This window comes from Penaeus vannamei, chromosome 36 (genome assembly GCF_042767895.1).
Source record: "Penaeus vannamei isolate JL-2024 chromosome 36, ASM4276789v1, whole genome shotgun sequence".
Classification (NCBI taxonomy): domain Eukaryota; kingdom Metazoa; phylum Arthropoda; class Malacostraca; order Decapoda; family Penaeidae; genus Penaeus; species Penaeus vannamei.
The window spans coordinates 25727471-25749970 of record NC_091584.1 but is presented as its reverse complement, the minus strand read 5'-3'; the positions used below and the strand labels follow the sequence as shown (position 1 = coordinate 25749970).

At 49.1% G+C, this 22500-nt stretch overlaps 2 protein-coding genes across 13 annotated transcripts in view; both read left to right on the top strand.

The window, feature by feature from the left end:
- The window catches only part of LOC113805740 (uncharacterized), a 183492-nt gene that overhangs the window by 123168 nt on the left and 37824 nt on the right, over positions 1-22500 (top strand). The gene's annotated exons all lie outside the window — the stretch shown is intronic.
- LOC138859437 (uncharacterized) lies at positions 322-3193 on the top strand (the record flags this gene model as incomplete). Its single annotated transcript, XM_070114698.1, has 5 exons — positions 322-338; positions 491-530; positions 2163-2198; positions 2295-2312; positions 2987-3193. Coding segments are annotated over 5 exons (267 nt in total), but the record flags the coding sequence as incomplete, so codon positions are not given.

Below are 22500 nucleotides of genomic sequence, written 5' to 3'. Positions count from 1 at the left end.
CTCTCTCTCTCTCTCTCTCTCTCTCTCTCTCTCTCTCTCTCTCTCTCCCTCTCTCCTTTTCCCACATTCCATCATTCGGCGATTCCTCCGTCTATTCGAGCTCTCTGCTGCTAATTAAACGTCGATCACCTGAAGCTTTATTTCCGATCACGGGCTGCGAGGAAGGAGAAAGGGGGAGGAGGGAGGAGAGAAAGGGAGTGGGGAGAGGAAGGAGAAAGGGAGGGAGAGGAGAGGAGAGAGAGGGATGGGGAAGTAAGGGAGGAGGGAGGGGGGAAGGGGAGGAAGGAGGGGAGAGAGGAGGGGAGAGAAAGGAGAAGGGAGGAGAGAGAAGAGGAGGAGAGGGAAGGAAGGAGGAGAGGGAGAGGGAGAGGGGGAGGAGGGGTAAGGAGTGGGAATGGGAGAAGGGGAAGAAAGGGGGAGGAGGAGTGGGGGGAGGAGAAGGGGGAGGAGAGGCGAGTGAGTGGGAAGGGGAGAGGAGGGGAAGAAAGGGAGAGGAAGAGGAGTGGGAGAAGGGAGAAGAAGAAGGGGAAAGGAAAGGAGAGGGAGAAGGAGAAGGGGAAGAAGAGGGAGAGAGAGGAGAAGAAGAGAGAGAGGGAGAGGGTAGGAGACGAGAATGGAGACGGGGAGGGAGAAGGAGAGGTAGTGAGTTAATATATAGTGGCATTCCAAATCGTCATATTCCTTCCGTCTTTTCTTTTTTTCTCATTCCCTTTAGCTTTCTTTTCTTCTCTTTCTCCTTTTTCATTGCCGTCTTCATCTACAACATCACCATTTTTTTCTCGTTTACTTCCTCCGCTTTACATCTCCCCCCTCCCCCTCCCTCTCCACATTTTACCCCACACCCCCTCCACATTGTATCCCCCTTACCCCCCACCCCCTCCTCCCCCTCCTCCCACTTCGTCATTCCCCTTCGTCATTCCCCTTCGTCATTCCCCCTCGTCATTCCCTCTTCGTCATTTCCTCCCCCTTGTCCCCGGCGCCGAAAGTGTGTCGAGTCGGCTCCGAGACAGCGCGTTCCCCGACGGCGCTGGCGGGGCCCCGGCAGTTCGGCTTCAGGGACGGAGGCGGAAGGAGGGGGAGGAGGGGGAAGGAGGGGAGGGGAAGGAGGTGGGGAGGAGGGGGGATGGGGAGGGAATGAGGGAGGGAGGGAAGGAATGGAGGAGGGTTGAAGAAGGGAGATGGGGAAGGGCAAGGATGAAGGGGAAAGAAGAATGAGGGAGAGTTGGAAGGAGGGAAGAGAAGGAAAAGTAGGAAGAAGAAGAAGAAGAAAAAAAAATATATATATATATATTTATGTGTGTGTGTGTGTGTGTGTGTGTGTGTGTGTGTGTGTGTGTGTGTGTGTGTGTGTGTGTGTGTGTGTGTGTGTGTGTGTGTGTGTGTGTGTGTGTGTACCTGCATACATTCATACATACATACATGCATGCATATATGTGTGTGTATGTATGTATTTATTTATATAAAAACGCCAGAAACCCAATCTAAAATGACCTCCTCCAGAGAAAAATAGAAATAAAGAGATAAAGCAGAACAGAAGAAGCGAAAAGAGGCGCACAGAGCGTGACGTAGACCTAGGTCGAGAGGCGAGGGGATGAACGGCCTCGCTCAGGCGCTCGCTTCCGGCCGGAGGAGGAGGAGGTGGGGAGGGAGGAGGAGGAGGAGGGAGGAGGAGGGAGGAGGAGGAGGGAGGAGGAGGAGGAGGAGGCGGAGGAGGAGGAGGAGGTGGTGGTGGTGGTGGTGGAGGAGAGGAGGAGGTGGTGGTGGTGGTGGTGGTGGTGGTGGTGGTGGTGGTGGAGGAGGTGGTGGTGGTGGGGAGGGAGGGAGGAGGAGGAGGAGGTGGTGTGGAGGGGGAGATGGAGAGGAGGAGGAGGAGGAGGGGGAAGTGGAGGGAGGGGGGAAGTGGAGGGAGGAGGAGGAGGAGGTGGTGGTGGTGGTGGTGGTGGTGGTGGTGGAGGAGAAGGAGGAGGAAGAGGAGGAGGAGGTGGGGAGGGAGGAAGTGGAGGAGGGGAAGGAGGAGGAGGAGGAGGTGGGGGGAGGAGGAGGAGGAGGTGGGGAGGGAGGAGGAGGAGGAGGTGGTGGTGGAGGAGGAGGTGGAAGAGGAGGAGGAAGAGGAGGTGGAGGAGAAGGAGGAGGTGGTGGAGGTGGAGGTGGAGGTGGTGGAGGAGGAGAAGGAGGAGGAAGAGGAGGAGGTGGTGGAGGTGAGGTGAGGAGGAGGAGGAGGAGGAGGAGGAGGAGGAGGAGAGGAGGAGGGAGGAGGAGGTGGAGGGAGGAGGAGGAGAGGAGGAGGAGGAGAGGAGGAGGAGAAGGAGGAGGAGGAGGAGTAGGAGAAGAAGAAGAAGAAAGGAGTAAGAGGAGGAGGAGGAGGAGAAGGAGATGGAGAAGAAAAGGGGAGTAGTAGTAGTAGTAGGAGGAGGAGGAGGATTAGAAGGAGAAGGAGGAGAAAGAGGAGGTAGTGGTAGTAGTGGTGGGGATAGAAGTTGAGGTGGAGGAGAAGGAATAAGTAGAGGGAGGGGAGAGAAAGGGAATACATGAGAAGAAAGAGGAGGAGGAGAAGGAAGAAGGAGAGGGAGGAGAGAAAGGAAATATAAGAAAAGAAAGAGAAGGAGAAGGAGGAGGAGAAGGAAGAAGGAGATGGAGGAGAGAAAGGAAATATAAGAAAAGAAAGAAAAGGAGGAGGAGAAGGAGGAGAAGGAGGAGTAGGAGTCTCTTGTCGACGTAGTGGGTGATGCTCTTAAGGAGAATGGCTCGGAAGGAAGGCTGCTCCCCGCGCCTGGAAGTGGGGGAGGAGGGGCGAGGGCAGCCTTTATTGAGTGAGGAGGGAGAGGGAGAGGAGGGGAGGGAGGGAGGAGGGAGAGGGAGAGGAGATAGGGAGAGGGAGAGGGAGGGAGAGAGAGAGAGAGAGAGAGAGAGGGAGAGAGGAGAGAGAGAGAGAGAGAGAGAGAGAGGGAGAGGGAGGGGGAGAGGCAGAGGGAGGGAAAGAGAGAGGGAAAGAGAGAGAGAGAGAAAAAAAAAAAAGACAGACAGAGACAGAGAGAGGAGAGAAAACAAGAGCAAAAACAGGAGTAAGAAAGAGATGAACACTGAAAACATTAGAGAAGACAGAATGGAGACCGCGACCTTAAGATACAGTCGATATATATAGAGTTTACAATGCCACGGAGAACTGTAGTATTTTCACCTTGGCAGATAAATATTTTTTTCTCTTACCCTCGTTGTACAATCATGTCTTCCTCTCTTTTTATTTTATTTTAATTTTTTTTTTACCTTGGCAGATAAATATTTTTTTTCTCTCTCTTACCCTCGTTGTACAATCAGATCTTCCTCTTGTTATTTTTTTTATTATTTTGTCTCGCGCATGAAATGGAATTTTATTTTTAACATCAAATGCTTCAAAGGGGAAAAAAAATCACCAAATCGTCTTTCAGCGATTGATCTCGAATGAATGAATGAGTGAATTCACACCGCTGATGCTATATTTAGAACTAGATTGTTTATTTTATTTATTTATTTATTTTTATTATTTTTTTTTTAATTTTGTTATTTATTTTTGTGTGTGTGTGTGTATGTGCATGTGATTGCGAGTGTGTGCGTGTGTGTGTGTGTATGTGATTGCGTGTGTGTGTGTGTGTGTGTGTGTGTGTGTGTGTGTGTGTGTGTGTGTGTGTGTGTGTGTGTGTCTGTGTCTGTCTGTGTGTGTGATTGCGTGAGTGTGTGTGTGTATGTGATTGCGTGTGTGTGTGTGTATGTGATTGCGTGTGTGTGTGTGTGTGTCTGTGTCTGTGTGATTGCGTGAGTGTGTGTGTGTGTGTGATTGCGTGAGTGTGTGTGTGTGTGTGTGATTGCGTGAGTGTGTCTGTGTGTGTGCGTGTGTATGTGATTGCGTGAGTGTGTGTGTGTGTGTGATTGCGTGAGTGTGTGTGTGTGCGTGTGTATGTGATTGCGTGTGTGTGTGTGTGTATGAATGGTTGTATGATTAGTTGACTTACTTTCCCAATCTCCTATTAAATGCGCTGCCATTTACCATTCGAAAGGAGCTCCTTTGGGCGTGAAGTCGCTGGCGCCCTTGTTGCTCGGAGCGCCGGCGGCTTAACCTGAGCAGCGCTGGCTTTTATCGTAATTGCGTGGGATGCCCGGCGTGGTTGGTGGATGGCTTTTATTGGTCTTTATTTCCGTGTTGAGGGTGGCTTTCTTGGCTTTTTTTTTTGGGGGGGGAGAAGGCTTTCTTTTTTTTGTGCTTTTATTTTTTTGTTTTTTTCCCTTTTTCCTTTTTCTTTTTTCTTCTGGTTCTTTGCTTTCTTTCTACTCTTCCTTTCTTCGTTTTCATCCTTCTGTCCACTGTCTCTTTGTTTTTTCTCCTCGTTTCTTGCTACCATCTTCCTCCTTTCCCCTCCTCTCTCCTCCTTCCTTCCCCATCTTCCTTCTCTCCTCTCCTTCCTTCCTCCATATCCCTTCCTTCTCTCTCCTTTCTTTTCTCCCCATCTTCCTCCTCTCCCCTCCTTCCTACCCCCATCTTCCTTAACTCCCCTCCTCCCTCGCTCCCCCCCCCCCCGCTCCACGCCGGAAGAGGAGCGGGAGCGAGGCGAGTGAAGTGAGACTGGAACGCCTTAAGAAGGTAAATAATCTGCGGTTGAGTTGGCAAGATTGCGCCTCTCTCTTTGGTGTCTTAACCGCCTCGATGCCGCCGGGAGGGAAAGGGAGGAAGGGGGAGGAGAAGAGGGAGGGGTATGAAGAGAGGGTTAGGGATAAAGAGAGGGAGGGATTGAGGGCAGGGAGGAGAAGAGGGAGGGAGGGGGAGAGGAAGAGGGATGATGAGAGGAAGAGGGATGAAGCGAGGGAGGGAGAAGGATGAAGAGAGGGAGGGAGAGGGATGTGACGAGAGGGAAGGATTGAGGGAAAGAGGAGAGATTAGGAGAAAAGGGAAGGAGAAGGAAAAAAAGGTGAGGGATATAGAGCGAAAGAGAGAAATAATAAAATAAGAGATTTAGACAGGCAGACAGACAAACGACATATACAGACAGACAGACAGACAGACAGACAAACAACATATATAGACAGACAGACAGACAGACAAACTTCCTCACAATACCGAGCCTGGAAGTGCCATCGGGTCCCCTGGCAGAGCGAGTTCATCCCGACTCCAGAGTGAGGGAAGGGGGGAAGGGGGGGAAGGGGGGGCGGGCGGCGAAGCACTGGATTCACGAACGTATTTAGGGCCGCGCCGATTCCCCCGCTGTTTTATTTTCCCCGTGGGAGAGAGGGAGAGGAAGAGAAATGGGGGAGGAAGGAAAGGAGAGGAGAGGGGGAGGGAAGGGAGGAGAGAGGGAGGGAGGCAGGAGAGGGAGGGTAGGGAGAAGGGAGTAGGGGAGAGGGAAGGAAGGAGAGGGAGGGGGAAGGGAGGGAGGGAGGGAGAGGAGGGGGGAGGAAGGAAGAAGGGGAGGGAAATGGAGAGAAGGGGAGAGAGGGAGAGGGGAAGAAAAGGAGAAAGAGGGTGAGGAAGTTGGAAAGAGAGGTGGGAGGTAAGATTCGACAACCAGTCATATAGGCAGAAAGCCAAACAAACAGAAACACAGACAGAGACAGAAAAAACAGACGTATACTCTAAATATATTACCCCCACACACACACACAGCGTAGAGACGTACTTCCAAAAAAAAAAAAAATACAGACATAGACAAGAGAGACAGAAAAAACAAAAATACTGCAGTACTCTAAATATAATATAACTCCCCCCTACACACACACAGCGAGATACGTATGCCCTCCTTCTAAAAAAAATACGAAAAAAAAATACAGACAAACAAAGACAAAAAAACAAAACACGTATACTCTAAATATATTACTCCCCCCACACACATACACATACACACACAGCGAGAGACGTACAAAAAAAAAAAAAAAAAACACAGAAACATAGGCAGAAAAAAAGCAGGCGGATACTCTAAATATATTAATCCCCCCCCACTTTTACACACACACACACACATTGCACACACACACACACCACACACACACACACACACACACACACACACACACACACACACACACACACACACACACACACACACACACACACACACACACACACACACACACACACACACACACACACACACACACACACACACACACACACACACACACACACACACACACACACACACACACACACACACACACACACACACACACACACACACACACACACACACACACACACAGCACACACACACACTACACACACACACCCCCCCCACATACACAGCGAGAGACGTACGCATAAACTCATTCCGAGTTAGATTCCAGATCAATTTCCATAGGCGACGGACTTTGGGCATCATCCGGCTAGCCATTGTTCGAATGCTGTGCCGGGGAAACGAGAGAAGTGTGTGTGCCACCTCTTTTCTCTCTCTCTTTCCCCTCTTTTTTCTTCTCTCTTCCTCTGTTCGTCTTCTGTCTTCTTCTCTTTTATTCTCTCCCTCTCTCACTCCCTTTTGTGAGGCGTCTGTGGTTTGCTCTTCGCTTCCTTAGTCTTCCCTCTTCTCTCTTTCTCCTCTTTCTTTCCTCTCTTCATTCCTATGGACTCTTTTCGTCCCCTTTTCCGCTCTCTCTCTCTCTCTCTCTCTCTCTCTGCATCTCTCTCCACTCCCTCTCTCCCTCTCTCTACTCTCTCTCTCTCTCTCTCTCTCTCTTCTCTGTGACCTTCCACTTCCTTCTTCTCCTCTTCAGGTATTTTCTCTCTTCATTGCTTTCCCTCCCTGCTTCCTGTCGCTCTTTCCTCTATCTCTTCTATATATTTTTCCTCTTTCCTTCTCCCTCTCTTTTCCCCATTTTTGCATCCTTCCTCTCCCTCCCCCTTTCCTTTCTCCATCTCCTCTCATCTCATTTCTCCATCGCCTCATCTCCTTTCTATCTATATATCTCATCGTTCCTCTCTCTCCTTTCTCTCTCTCTCTCTCTCTCCTCCCTTTCTCTCTCCCTTTCACCCTCTCTCCCTCCCTCCCTCTGCCTCCTCTCCTTTTCCTCCCTCCTTCTTCCCCATCTTTTCTCTCTTCATCCGTCATAACCTCCCTCCCTTTCCATGCACCCTCCATCCGCCCCTTTACCCCTCATCCCCCGAGGTTTCAAAATCGAATTCAAAATGTAACGGTCCTACTGGTAATACTCGGGTTTGAAATGTCGATTAAACAGCGGCGCTTCTCTCATTTTGAGGGTTTATTACTGTGCTCTTCTTCGGTTTTGCTTTTTTTTTTTTCCTTACTTTTCAGTTTTGGGTGAGAGAAGAGAGAGGAAGAAGAAAGAACACTAATAAAGAGAGAGGCGAGAGGGAGAGGAGAGAAGGAGGGGAGAGGGAGAGGGGAGGGACAGGGGAAAGGGAAGAGGATAGATAGGATGAGAGGAAGAGAGAGGGAGATAGATAGAGAGAGAGAGAGGGAGAAAGAGAGAGGGAGAGAGAAAGAGAAAGATAGAGAGAAATAGGTAAATAAAGAAAGAAGAGAGAAGAACGAGTGAGAGAGGGGTGGAAAGAGTTTAAAAAAAACAGAGGAAGAGTTGGACTTACATTAGTTTGAGTTAAAGTTGAAGTCGTGTAATCTCGGGCTGTGACTCTCTCCGTCGAACGCTCCCATGGTCTCCGCTCCTCGATATCCAGGTCGCGTTTCGGTCGACGTGCTCGCCTCTTTCCGGGTCGTGTTCGGGCGAATGGGTTGTGTGTTGCTTTGGGTCCTCTTGTGTGTTTTCTTTTTTTCTCTCTCTTTCGCTCGTTCGCTCTTTTTCTCTCGGTTTTGGTCTCTCTCTCTCTTCGTTTCTTATATATCTTGTTTTTTTTCGGTCTAAATCGGTCTCTCTCGCTTGAGGATCAGTCTCTTGGTCTCTGATTTTTTTTTGCGTTTTCTTTTCTTGCCATTCTTGTTTTTCTTTTCTTTTCCTTTTTCATTTTTGGTGTAAGAGTTTCGGTCTCTCTAAATCGGCCTGAGGTTCGGTCTCTTGGTCTCTGAGGCGTAAAAAGGGCCTCGCGCAGGAGCCGACGAAGGATCTCGAACGTTTTCAGGGTCGGGCTGCGGCGAAGGGGGAACTGGAAGGGAGGAAGAAGTAGAGGGAAACAAGAGGAAATGAGAAAAAAGAGAATGATAATAGTGGAACGGACTGTGACGTTATAGGCCTAGGGAGGAAAAAAGAAAAGGAAGAGAGAGAGAGAGAGAAAGAGAAAGAGAGAGAGAGAGAGAGAGAGAGAGAGAGAGAGAGAGAGAGAGAGAGAGAGAGAGAGAAAGAGAAAGAGAAAGAGAAAGAGAGAGAGAGGGGGGGAAAGAGAACCATACAAAACCAGACAAACTAAGAATACCCGAATACCGAAACAACACCAACAACACCAACACCAACAGCAAGACCCTTTATAGGCCTATAGACACTTATCCAGAAAGAGCGACAAAGGAAGCGACAAAGAGAGTCCTCGAGCCTCCGAGGGGGACTCTCCGGAGCGTGAGGACGAGGCGAAGGAACGAAGGAACGAAGGAACGAAAGAAAGAAGAAACGAAGGAGCGTGAGGACGAGGCGAAGGAACGAAGGAACGAAAGAAAGAAGAAACGAAGGAGCGTGAGGACGAGGCGAAGGAACGAAGGAACGAAAGAAAGAAGAAACGAAGGAGCGTGAGGACGAGGCGAAGGAACGAAGGAACGAAAGAAAGAAGAAACGAAAGAACGAAGGAACGAAGGAGCGTGAGGACGAGGCGAAGGAACGAAGGAACGAAGGAGCGAAGGAACGGCCGAGCCAAGAGGTTGTTTATCGATTTTGCGAGCTCGGTAGGAGTCGGAGGGGAGGGAGGGAGGGGAAGGCAGGGCAGGAGGTGGAGTGGAGTGGTTGGGTGAAGGGGAGGTGGTTGAGAAGGCAGGGAGGGGGAGATGGTGGTAGAGGGAGGGCTGGAAGGCTGAGGTGGAGGTGGAGGTGGCAGGCTGGCGGAAAGGGAGGGGGGCAGGAGGTGGAGGTGGGAGGTGGGTGGTTGAAGAGGGAGGGGGAGGTGGTGGAGAGAGGAGGTGGAGGTGGTGGTAGGTTGAAAATGGAGGGGGGCAGAGGTGGTGGAGGTGGAGAGAGTGGAAGAAAGAGCAGGGGGAGGATAGGTAGAGGTGAAGGAGAAGGGTGGGAGTGGGTGGTTGAATGGGGGAGAGTGGAGTGAGTGGTTTAGGTGGGAATTGGTGGTGGAGGAGGAGAAGGATAAGATGGAGGAGGAAGATGAGGTCGAGTAGGGAGGTGGGAGAACAAGTGGACGAGAGAAATGGGACAAAAAAAAGAAGGGAGAGGAAGAGGAGGAGAAAAAAGAGAAATGGAAGAGGAGAAAAGGGATAAATTTTATGGAAGAGAAGGAGGCGCCGTTGGCCCTCTGGATGGCAACAGCGGCCAGGACCATGGCGCACTAACCTGATAAATGCAGATAATTATGGTGATGGTGATTATGAAGTCATTATGGGACGCGGCAGAAAACGCTCATCACCTTCGCGATTCAGGGTGTTGCGATCTCGAACGTAGGCCTATGTTCTCTGTTCTCTTGGTATTGGTCTCTTGTGTATATTGTGATGATGATTATTATTATTATTATTATTATTATTATTATTATTATTATTATTATTATATTTTTGTTATTATTTCTGTTTTTTACGTTTTTTTGTATATTTTGTATTTTTGTGTGTGTGTATTTTGTCATGTTCTGTAATTGTTCTTATTCCTTATTGTTGTTCTTTCTCGTTTTCTTCTCTATTATTTCTTTATGTATATCTGTTTCTGTTACCTGTGTTTAGTCTGTTATTTTTTAAAAACTCCTTAAAACTGTTATTTTTTATTTTGTCATTATCGTTCTTTTAGTGCCTTTGTTGTTGAATTATTGTCTTTATTTTTTTACTCTATTTTTTCTACGTTCTCTACTACAACCAGTGTTCTCGAAACCAGAACATATGTTTGAACAATGTTATAACCTAATGAGTTATTCAAAACAGGCACACCTCCTGTTTATTATTTTTTTCTAGCGTTGATCGACACTGCTCTCAATCTTGTCTGTCCTTATCTTCCATTCCCACTTTCATTCGCCTTCCTCCGTTCACGGATTTTTTTTTATCGCGAGTGGAGGAGGTCTCTCGGGCGAAGGAGAAGAGGGGGGAGGGGGGAGGGGGAGGGAGGAGGGAGGAGGGAGGGAGGAGAGAGCAGAGAGGAGAGAGGAGGGGGGAGGGAGGGAGGAGGGAGGAGGGAGGGAGGGAGGGGGGGGGTTCTTCGGGAGCCCTTATCTGCCTCGGGTTCCTTTCTGGAGGCGTCGCGAGATCTGCCTTCGCGATAGGTTTTTTAGATGAAAAGTTGAGGTTTTTGTTGGTTTTGTTGTTTTTGTTGATGGCGTTGTTGTTGTTTTTTATGGCCGTTATCAATAGCTTTACTATTACTATCATCAGTCATCGTCATCAACATCATCATCATCATCATCATCATCATCATCGTCATCGTCATCGTCATCGTCATCGTCATCGTCATCATCATTATCATCATCATAATAATAATAATAATAATAATAATAATAATAATGATAATAATAATAATAATAATAGTAATAATATCACAATAATAATGATAATAATAGTTATAATAATAATAATAATAATAAGTGTGCACTATATACTGTATACTTTCGTTTTGTTTCGTTGTTGAATTTCTTTGTTTACATTTGTTTACATAATTGGTGTGTTCTTGTTTTGTTCATAGCTTTTATTACGTAGTGAACATTTTTTTATTTTGTTTGAGATAGTTCTATAACAGAGAAAATAACAAACAAACAAAAGACTGAAAAAAAATGAATTTGTTCAAGTGTCCCCATGTTACAGAAAGGAATTGATTTTTTGTAATGTCTTTTTATGTTTGTTTGTTTGTTTGTTTGTTTGTTTGTTATGGTATTGAATATTACTAATTTGTTTATTCCTCTCTTTCGCAGGTGAGTGAAAAATCTGCTGTCGTGTTGTAAGGATCTGAGGCGTTCAGGTAGTATTTGATGTTTGCGGTGTTGTTGGTTATTAGATGATACACAGATATCCATGTACACGCTCACATGAACACGGACTCAGTCAGATACACACGAATGCTAACGCAAATACACATACACACACATGAACACAAATAGATACATGGAAATACATATGTATGCAAATACACACACGTACACGCACACGCACACGCACACGCACACGCACACGCACACGCACACGCACGCACACACATGCGCACGCGCACACACACACACACACACACACACACACAAACACACACACACACACACACACACACACACACACACACACACACACACTGACACACACACCCACACACACACAGACACACACACACACACACAGAGGCGCGCGACCGTGGGACGGCGAAGGCCAGTGACCTCGTCTGCCGCCTCGGTATTAGGTCACGTCCTCGGAGGAGCGAATTTGGCCCCAGCGGAGCGAACAAAAGATTGACCTCGTCCGGGGCTGCGAGAGACACCGGGGACATCTGATGGAGGTGATAGGACGAGGTGGGAGGGGGGTGGGGTGGGAGAGGAAAGGGGGGAGGGGGGAAGGGGGAGGGAGAGGGAGAGGGAGAGGAGTGTTTTTTTTTTTTTAGGTTTCATTTCTATCTAACCGTTGTTGATGTTGTTGTTGTTGTTGTTGTTGTTGTTGTTGTTGTTGTTGTTGGCGGCCGTGCTGTTCTTGTTATTCCTCAGCGTCATCATTTTTTGTTATCATCGTTATTCTTATATTTTTTTTTCTAACGGTGTGGATATTTTTTTTCGATTTTCTTTTGCCTTCCTTTCCGTTCTCTCTCCTTTTTTTAACTTCTTACTTTCATACATTTTCTTTAAGGATGTGGATATTTTCTCTATTTTCTTTTGCCTTTTCATTATCTCTCTTTATTAACTTCTTACTTTCTTACAATTTTTCTTTATTTTCTTTAAAACTCATTTCAAAGATTAACTTTTCCCAACTGTTTAACTTTGCTTCGTCTTCTCTTTAGGCTATTATCAAGCCTTTCCGTCTTCCTTTCTTTCATTCAATCTGTTCTGTCTCGTCTCTTCTTATTCACCTTTGCTTTTCCCTCATTTACTCTTGCAGTTGTCTCTTCTTTCTTTCTCCATTTCCCTTTCCTTCTCACTCTTCCCTCGATTCATTCTTTAGTTTCTCTTTCCCCTTCTACTCTCTTTTTTCCATTCTCCATTCCACCTTCTCTCTATTTCTCTCGCTCTTTCTCATTTTTTCTCACCCCTTTGTTCACTTTTTCTCCTGCACTTTTATCAGATTTTTTTGTCTACTTCTGTTCTCTTCTCCTTCTTACCTTTTTTTTTTTCTCCCAATCCCCTTTCCCGTCTCTCGTCTCCCCTTTCTCCTCTCCCTCTCGTCTCCCCACTTTCCTCTCCGCTCTCTCATCTCCCCTTTCTCTCTCCTCACCCCTTTTTCCTTTCCCCTTTCACTCCCTTTACTCTGTTCCCCTTTCTCTCCCTTTTCTCCTTTCCCCTCTCTTCTCCCCCTCTTTCGTCTCCTTTCTCCCCGCTTCCCAATTTCCCGACTTTTATTCATGTTCATTCACAGTTTTTCCCCCGCGCTTGGCTACGACGTCCGGAAATACGTGAAGCCAGGGAGGGGGGGGAGAAGGGGGGGGGAGAAGGGAGAGGGGGGGAGGAGAGAGGGAGAAGGGGATGAGAGGGGAAGGGGTTGGGGTGGAGAGGAGAAGGGATAAGGAAGGAGTAGGGGTGGAGAAGAGAGGGAGAAGGGAGGAGGAAGGGGAGTGGAAGAGAGAGGGAGAAGGGGGTGAGGAGGGGGGTGGAGGAGAGAGGGAGAAGGGAAGAGAGAAGGGGAGGGGGTGGGATAGAAGAGAGAAGGGAAGAGGGGTATAGGGAATAGAAGAGAGAAGAGAGGGGTATAGGGAATAGAAGAGAGAAGAGAGGGGATTAGATAAGGGGGATAGGGCGAGGATGGGGGGAAGGGAGGGAAAGGGGGGAGATAGTGGGAAAGAGGGGAAGGGAGAGGAGGCAGGGGAGAGGAGGGGGCGAAAGGGGTGATGCGTGAAGAGAGGAGATGGCAAGGAGGGGAGGTTCGAGGAGAGGAAGAATAGGAATACGGGGAAATAGGAGATGGGAGGAGTAAGGAATAAGGGGAAGAAAAAGAAGCGAGGGAAGGCGAGAGGGGAAGGGAGAAGTAGAGAGAGGCGCGAGAAAGAGGGGAGAGAGAAGGAGACACGAGCAACGGGAAATGTGTTTAGTCTGTGAGCATTCCCTGGTCCTCGCCCCTTTCCCCCCTCGCCCTCGTGCCCGCGATCTTCCCCCCCTTCCCCTCTCCCTTCCCCTCCCCTCCCCTCTCCCCCTCTCCCTTCCCCTCCCCTCTTCCCCCTCTCCCCCTCTCCTCTCCCCCTCCCCCCTTTCTCTCCCCTATCCCTCTCCCCTCCCGCCGGCTTTCGCTTCCCCTCTTATACCAAAACGTATACACTACCTCATGCATATTTTTAGTCTGGCTTTCTTGGAAGACGCCGAGGCACTGGCCGGGTTGAGGAAGGGGGGGAGGAGGAGAGGAGAGGAGGAGGAGGGAGAGGAGAGGAGAGGGAGAGGAGAGGAGGAGGAAGGAGAGGAGGAAGGAGGAGGAGGAGGAGGGGAGGAGGAGGGAGGAGGAGGGAGGGAGGAAAGAAGGAAGGAAGAGGGAGGGAGGAGAAGGAGGGAGGGATGGGGGAGGAGGAGGAGGGAAGGGAGGGAAGGTGAGGGGAGGAGGAGGGAGGGGGAGGAGGAGGGAAGGAGGAGGAAGGAGGGGGAAGGAGGGGGAGGAAGGAGTGGAGAGGGAGGGAGGGAGGAAGGAAGGAAGGGAGTGAGGAAGGAATAGGAAGGGGGTAATGGGAATAGGAAGGGTAAGGAGGAATAGGAAAGGAGGGAGAAGGAAGGGGGAAGGAAGGAAGGAAAGAAAGAAGGAAAGGAAGGAAGGAAGGAAGGAAGGAGAAGGAAGGAAGGAAGAAGGAGGGAGGAGGAGGAGGAGGGAGGAGGAGGAGGAGGAGGAAGGGAGAAGGAGAAGGAGAAGAAGGAGGAGGAGGAGGAAGGAGGTAGGAGGGGAGGAGGAGGATTGAGGGAGGAGGGAGGGAGGAGGAGGAGGAGGAGGAGTGAGGTGGGAGGAGGAAGAGGAAGGGTAAGGGGAAGAGGAATAATAAGAAGGGGAAGAAGAAGAAGAAGAAAAAAGAAAAGAAGAAGAAGAAGAATAGAGGAGGTAGAATGAATGAGCTATTGGAAGAAGAATAGAAGGCAGACGGGGCGTGGGAGGGGGAAAGGGGGAAAGGGGATGAGGGGAGAGGAGGAGAAGAGAGGAAACGGATGTTGGATTAGCTTTGAATGGCTAGAGTGATTTATGTGGCTTTTTATCGGGTCTGTTGGTGAGGCGATTTTTGTAGTTGTCGGAGGAGACGGTGTTCTGTAGCGGCGCTGCTGCTGGGCGTTGTGTAATTAAGTAGGCCCTAGGGAGGTGAGGCATACTTGTCTGTCTGTCTGTTTGTCTGTCTGTCTGTCTGTTTGTCTGTCTGTCTGTCTGTCTGTCTGTTTGCTTGTCTGTCTGTTTATCTGTCTGTTTGTCTCTGTGTATTTGATTGCCTGTCTGTTTGTCTGTCTGTCTGTTTGCTTGTCTGTCTGTTTATCTGTCTGTTTGTCTCTGTGTATTTGATTGCCTGTCTGTTTGTTTGTCTGTCTGTCTATTTGTTTGTCTGTCTATTTGTTTGTCTGTCTATTTGTTTGTCTGTCTGTCTATATATCTGTCTGTCTGTCTATTTGTTTCCGTGGGTATTTTTAAGTCCTGTTATCTTTCTGTGTCAGCGTCTCTATATCTGTTCGTTTTCAGCTTACATGAACCTATTTGAAAGTCTTTGGCTATTTATCGGTCGTCCTAGTCATCTATTTATCCTTCTGTGTTTTTTTTTTTTTTTATCAGGCTATCTATATCGAAGGCCTTATGTGTATATGTTGTGTATGTGGCGTGTGAAAAAACAGTCATATACAGCTAGCTTCGTTTTTATGAACCACATAGAGAAACGCATTTGTCTATATTATTATTATTTTTTGTTATTTATTCATTTTTATTCATTTGTCAACGTATCCGTTTTATTTATAGACTCGTAATCCCTTTTTTCCCGGTGGTATTAGATCCGCCATAGTCATATTTTAGGATTTATGCGAACGCAGTCGATTTCGCAAGAGTGACGACCGCTATACTTTCACCTTAAGCTGCCGTGCTATAAATTAGAGAATTATATCAAAGTAGAATGTTGGGTTGGGTAAGGGGGTTGGGGTGGGGGTGGGGGTGGGGGAGAGGGGAGAAGGGAAGGGAGGGGGAGGGGAAGGGAAGGGGGAGGTGAGGGGAGTGGAGGAGAGGGAGAGGGAGGGGGAGGAGGAGATAAAGTGGGAGTAGAGGAGAGGGGGAGAGGGAGAGGGAGATAAAAGGGAGAGGAGGAAGGAGAGACGGGAGATAGAGAGGAGTGAAGTGGAGAGGCGAAAGGGGAGGGAGGGAAGTAAGGGCGAGGGGGAAATAAGAAGGGTTAAAAGGAAGAAAAATAGGAAAGGAAAGAGTGGGAGATGGAGACAAGAAAAAAGATGGAAAGGACGGAAAAGCAAGGAAAAGAAAGGAAAGGGAAGACGAAATTGAAGAGAAGAGGGAGAAAGAGAAGTAAGAAGTGGACAGGTGATGTTAAAAAATAGAATAAGGAAAGGACAAAATAAGAACACGAACAAACAAAAAAATTAAGGAACAGGACACAAAAAAGGCAAGAAAACATCAACAACAACAAACACAAACGACAAAAAAATCTCAGTGAAAACACACACAAACAAACAACAACAAAGAAACAAACAAAAACACGCGGAGAGCGAGGATGACCAACGATGCATTTGATATCAGTAGCAAATTTAAATCAGTCAGACACTGATAAGAGTGATAATGCAAAAGAGGGGAGTGAAATGGACGCTGATAAAAGAGATGAGACTGCATGATTAATCCGATTATGTCCCTCTTATCGTCCTCTCTCCTTTCCCCTCTCATTTGCTGCCATTGTGCCGAGACAAGTGTGAAAATGAAGGGCTTGTAGGAGTAGTGGTGACCCCCCCCCCTCTCCCCTCCCCTTTTTGGGAGGAGGAGGAGAAGAACAAGAACAAGAACAAGAGGAAGAACAAGAATAAGAAGAAGAGAAGGAAGAAGAAGGGAAGGAAGAGGAAGAAGAAGAGGAGGAGATGGAGAAGAAGGAGGAAGAGGAAGATGAGGAGGAGGAATAATAATAATAATAAGATAATGATGATGAGGAGGAGGAAGAAAAAGAAGAAGGAGGAGGAGGAGGAAAAGATGAAGGAGGAGGAAGAAGAAAGACGAAAGAGGAGGAGAGGGAGAATGAAAAGAGAGAAAAAGCAGGTAGATGGGAGAAAAGGGAAGAAGAGAGAAAGAAGGAAGAGAAGGATATATTAGCACCTGCAATAAAGGAAAGGAGGAAGGACGGCAGCGAGGGCGGGGTGTGCCGAGTCGCAGTAAATATACTTGCATCGATATTTCTGGGAGGCTTTGTGCAAGTAGCAGGAATTTGGGCTTTTAAACTCTCTTCTGGTTTATTCTCTGCCTTTCTGCCTTCGCTGTTTTTGTTCTTTTGTTATTTTGATTTCTGGTCGTTCATTCTGTCTTTCCCGTTTTTTTAATTTTAGTTTTTGTTTTATTTTTTATTTTGTTTTATTTATTATTATATATATTTTTTTTTGCACGCATTTTCTCTGCCGTGTGTGTCATTAATAGCTATTATTCATCGCCATTACTGTAATCATTGCGAATTTAGGAAATGAGCCGACATTTAACGGACGAACAAATGAAACCGGTTTTCGACGCAGGGAATAAATAACAAAGTGAGAGGATTTATCAGCAACAATAACAACAATAACAAGGACAACAACAAACAGCAAAAGGCCCTGACACGTGTTCTCATCACAGGTGCGTGAATCTGCTCTCAGGCATGGGAGAAGCGCGCCGGATGGTGGGGTGGAGGGGGGGTTGGGTGGGCAGCCAAAAGAGGGGGGGGGTATGGAGGGGAAGGGTGTGGGGAAGGGGTTGGAGGGGAAGGGAGGTGAGGGGGAGGGGGAGGTGAGGGCAGGGTTGAAGGGTATGGGTGGTTATAGAGGGGTAAGCGGGGGGGGAGGGGTTGGAGGGAAGTGGCTGTGGGGAGGTGGAGGGTTGGAGGGAAAGGGGGAGGTGAGGGTGAGGAGTTGGAGGGGAAGGCAGAGGTGAAGGGAGGGCGCCAGGTGCATCGTGCGGCTGACGAGGCGACCAGATGTTTGGCACAGCTGTTGTGGGCGTCGGTGGTGGGCGTGGTTGAGTTCTGGGCGGTGGTTATGGTTGTGTGCGCTTATGGCTAGGTGTATGTGTGCGTGCTTGCGTGCGTGTGTGTGCGTTTGTGTGCGTGTGCGAGGCTGCGTGTGTGTGTGTGTGTGTGTGTGTGTGTGTGTGTGTGTGTGTGTGTGTGTGTGTGTGTGTGTGTGCGCGTGTGCGAGTCTGCGTGTGTGTGTGTGTGTGCGTGCGTGCGTGCGTGCGTGCGTGCGTGCGTGCGTGCGTGCGTGCGTGCATGAGATCCATAAGAATGAGGCTGACGCAGGGCGCCGTTTCCCGCGTCCCTCTCCCTCTCGCGTCGGCCACTCGCGTTTCCCTCCCCAGCTGGCACGTGTCGGAGGCATGTCCAGGTATCAGCGGTGACTCGTTTGCAGCGTTGCCAATGGGAAGGGGGGGGAGGGGGAAGGGGGGTGCCAAATTCAGGGAACTCTCCTTTCCTCCTCTGCTATCCCTTCTTCCTTCCTTTCTTCCACCTCTCATTCATTCACTCTTTCCACTCGCTCTTTCTTCCCCTCCTCGATCCTCTTTTTTCTTTCATCTTCTCCTTTCTCTTCCCTCCTCATCCCCATCCCCTCTTCCCTCTCCCCCCCTTCCTTCCTCCTCCTCTTCCCCCTTCTTTCCTCCCCCATTCTCTTCTCCTTCCCCCTTTCCTCCCCCTCTCCCTATCTCACGGGAGTTCCCTCTGTTAAATGCGCGAAGGACAATCAGTGGGTCGTGGCTTTTCCCGCCTCCTCTCCCCCAGGGATTATTCACTTTCTTGCGATTTTTTTTTATCATTCTTGCAATTTTCTCTCTCTCTCTGTCTCTCTCTCTCTCTCTCTCTCTCTCTCTCTCTCTCTCTCTCTCTCTCTCTCTCTCTCTCTCTCTCTCTCTCTCCCTCTCTCTCTCTCTCTCTCTCTCTCTTTCTCTCTCTCCCTCTTTCTCTTTCTCCCTCTCTCCTTTCTTCCATACACCTCCCTTTCATTCTCACTGTTAGTCACTCCCACTCTCTTTCTCTCACCATCACTCTCTCCCTCTCCTTTTCTCCTTCACTCTCACCCCACTCCCTCTCCCTGTCTCACTCGCCATCACCTGTTCCCTCTCCTTTTCTCCCTCACTCTCACCCCACTCCCCCTCCCTGTCTCCCTCACCATCACCTGTTCCCTCTCTTTTATCTCCCTTATCGTCACCCATTCCCTCTCCCATTCTCCCTCACTATTACTCCCTCCCTTTCCCTTTCTCCCTCACCGTCATCACTTTCCCCCCACTTTCCCATCACTCTCGCAGGCAGAAAGTGGAAGAGCAAACGGTGCGATAAATTGGCCTGCCTGACGTTTTTATTGCGAATGAATAATTCAGGGTGCCAGCGTAGGGATGAAGCTGCCTTGTTTGGGGGTGACCCTGCCCCTCCCTCGGCTCCCTCTCTCCCTCACTTCTTCTCTCCCTTCTTCTCTCTCGTTTCTCTCCCTCTCTCCCTCTCTTTCCCTTCTTCTCTCTCCTTCTCTCCCTCACTTCCCTCTCTCCTTTCCCCTTTCTCACCTCCCTTTCCTCCCTCTCTTCTCACCTCTCTCCTCCCTCCCCTCCCTTCTAACCTCTCTCCTTCTCCCTCCCTTCTCACCTTCTCTCCTCTCCCTCCCTCCCCTTCTCACCTCTCTCTCCTCCCTCTCTCCTCCCTTCTCACCTGCTCTCCTCCCCTCCCTCTTTTCCCTTCTCACCTCTCCCTCTCTCCTCCCCTCCCTTCTTCCCTCCCTCCCTCCCTACCTCCCTTCCTCCCTCATCCCCTTTTGACCCCCCCTACCCTGAGAGGTCTCCCCCTCCCTCTTGTATTTTATTTTTATTTTTTTTTCTTATCCCTTGCTTCCTCCACCCCTTACCCCATCCCTTTTCTTCCCTCCTTCGTCCTTCTTCCTCCTCCCTCCTTTCTCTTTTCTCTTCCCTTTCTTTGTTCTCTCTTCCATCTCTCTTCTCTCTTGTTTCCTGTCTTCTCCTTCCTCCCTACTTCCTCCCCTGTCCTCCCCTAGCTTCCCTCCTCTCCTCCTCTTCCTCCCCTGCTTTTTCCCTCCCCTCTCCTCCTCTCCTCTTCTCCTCTCCACTTGACCTCTTCTTCACCTCCCCTTCTCTCCCCTTCATACTCCCCTCCCTTCTATATTCCCCCTCCCCTCCCCTCCCCTCCCCCGACCCTAGCCGACCGGAGCAAAAATCACACAAATTTAAAATCAGAAATGAGAAGCAGAGACAGATATTAACCAAAGGCTCTAGTTTTTTTTTTTTTCTTGTCTTTTACTTTTTTCTTATCGCTCTTGGGGGGAGAGAAGCCAAGATCCGTGGCAGATTTTTTTTTTTTTTTTTTTTTTTTTTTTTTTTTTTTTTTTGCGAGGATGTTTTCTTGAGATATGTCAGAGGGCGCGAGGTTATATACATATTGCGCGTGAAGACTTGTAGGTTCTGTTTTGCTAATTCATGTGATGTGTTTTTTCTTCTATGTCTGTCTGTCTGGTTGTCTCTATCTCTGTCTCTGTCTGTCTCTGTCTCTGTCTGTCTCTGTCTCTGTCTCTGTCTTTCTCTCTGTCTCTGTCTCTGTCTTTCTCTCTGTCTCCTCCCTCCCCTTCCCTCCCTCCCTCCCTCCCTCCCTCCCTCCCTACCTCCCTCTCTCTCTCTCTCTCTCTCTCTCTCTCTCTCTCTCTCTCTCTCTCTCTCTCTCTCTCTCTCTCTCTCTCTCTCTCTCTCTCTCTCTCATCTCTCTTTCTCTCTCTCTCTCTCTCTCTCTCTCTCTCTCTCTCTCTCCCTCCCTCCCTCCCTCCCTTTTCCCTCCCTCCCTCCCTCCCTCCCTCTACATATTCCTTATTCTGTCCCTGTCCTCCCTCATTCCCTCCTTCTCCCTCTCCCCCATTCTCTCTTTCCCTCACTCCCTCCCTTCGTCCCCCCCCCTCCCTCTCCCCCTGGAGGTGCCAGATCCCCCGCAAATAGCGAGGATGTCCAAGCATCACGTGATCGCCCGAAAGAGACTCGGAATCTAGGCAAAGGTTTCGGATTCCTCTGGCAACACCTGCAGGCACTCCTCCTCCTCCTCCTCTGGCACTCAGGTAGGCCGGGGTACTCTGGCACTCAGGTAGGCCGGGGTACTCTGGCACTCAGGCACTCGGGTCCTTTTGGGTATTCATTTGTTTAGGAGGTAAGGCAATTAGGGGATCGTTGGCTCGTGGGTAGGATGGGTATTCGGGTATTCGTTACGTTGGGTAATGAGGTATTCAGGGATTCACGTTGTGGTTTGTTATTGTTGTGATTTATAGAATTATGTTTATTGAATGGCGTTGTTTTATTGGTTAAATGTGTTTAGGATTATTTTTGCAGTATTGACGATTTTTATGTTTGTTATTGTTATGATATATAGAGTCATGTTTTGTCGATTAAATGTGTTTATCTTTATTTCTGCAGTTTTGACGATTTTTTTTTCATACTGTATGAAATCAATTTGATACGCAAATAACGTAAGCTTATTGGCTAGATCAGCAATTTAGTTCGATCAGGCATATGTGGCACTGTGGCTCTATGGCTCTCTGGCTCTATGGCACTGTGGCACTATGGCTCTATGGCTCTCTGGGACACGTAGGGGAGGGCGGTTGGATGTAATGGGCGGTTGAAGATGATCTGACGGCTTTGATTGACTGATTTAATTGGGAGATTGGGCGGGGGATCTAGGGGAGTGGTGGTGGGGGAGGGGGTGGGGAGGGGGGTGGGGGTGTTGGGGAGGAGGTGGGGGTGTAAGGGGTAAGGGGGATTAAGGAAAGGGGTGGTTAGGGAGGGGGGAGGGGGTGGTGTTGGGGAGGAGGTGGGGGTAAGGGGGATTAAGGAAGTGGTGGTGGGGGTGGGGGAAGGGGTGGTGTTGGGGAGGAGGGGTGGGGTAAGGGGGATTAAGGGAAGTGGTGAGGAGGTGGCGGAGGGGGAGGGGGTGGTGTTGGGGAGGAGGTGGGGGAAGGGGGAAGGGGGATTAAGGAAAGTGGTGGTTGGGGAGGGGGTGGGGGTGGTGTTGGGGGAGGAGGTGGGGGTGGTGTTGGGGCGGAGGTGGGGTGGTGTTGGGGAGGAGGTGGGGGAAGGGGTGGTTGGGGGGGTGGGGGGAGGGGGTGGCGATGGGAGGGAAATGTCGAAATATGGAGATAGATAATGGGTGTGTGTTTTTTATGTGTGTTTATTTGTTTTTTTGTGTTTATAGGTTTTTGGTATTTTTATTTATTGTGTATATATTTTTTTCTTCTTTTCTATGGTATTACGAGCGAGGTATTACGTAAACAAAAGGCGGTCTTTCCGTCGTGGAAAAGGATGTGTGGAAAGAGGAATTGAACGGGGAGAAGATAAAAAAATAGATAAATGAATAGCAAGTGGTTTTAGAAAGAAAAAATGGGGGAATTAGATAGAGAGAAGAAATAAATGACAAGTGTTTCTTTATAGAAATAAATGGAAAAAAGGATAAATATGTAACCCAAAGGAGTAGATCTCGACACTGGTAGACAAAGTAGAACTACAACACGAGGTAGACGGGGCATATGGCAGTAGGTTCCCCCCCCCATCCCCCAACCCCCACACACGGGGCCATGGCGTCACTGAGTGGGAAATCCGTTTGCCGTTTCCCACTGTTAAGGTTGCCATTCAGTGGGGGGGGGAGGGGGGTAAGGTACGGGGATGGGGGAGGGGGATCAAGGGAAGTGGTGGTGGGGGAGGGAGAAAGGGGGAAGGGGGAGGGGAGGGGAGTCTAGGAAAGGGGTTGGGGGAGAGAGGGAAGGGGTATCTATGGGAGTGGGGAGGGGAGGGGGGTGGGGGTGGGGGGAAAGGAGGAAGGGGGAGGGAGGGTAGTGGAGGTCCGGGCCAGGAAGTGCCAATTCGAGGCGATGGTACGGGTGCCGTAGTGCCAAGAGCTTGTTTATATTGCTGGGTTGCAAAGAGGGCTTATTTTAGGAGCAAAGGGAGGAGGATTAGGGAAAGAGAGAGAAAAAAAAGATAGGTAAATAGAGAGAGAGAGGAGAGGGAGAGGAGAGGAGAGGGAGGAGGAGAGGAGAGGAGAGAGAGAGGAGAGGAGAGAGAGAGGAGAGGAGAGAGAGAGAGAGAGAGAGAGAGAGAGGAGAGAGAGAGGGAGAGAGAGAGA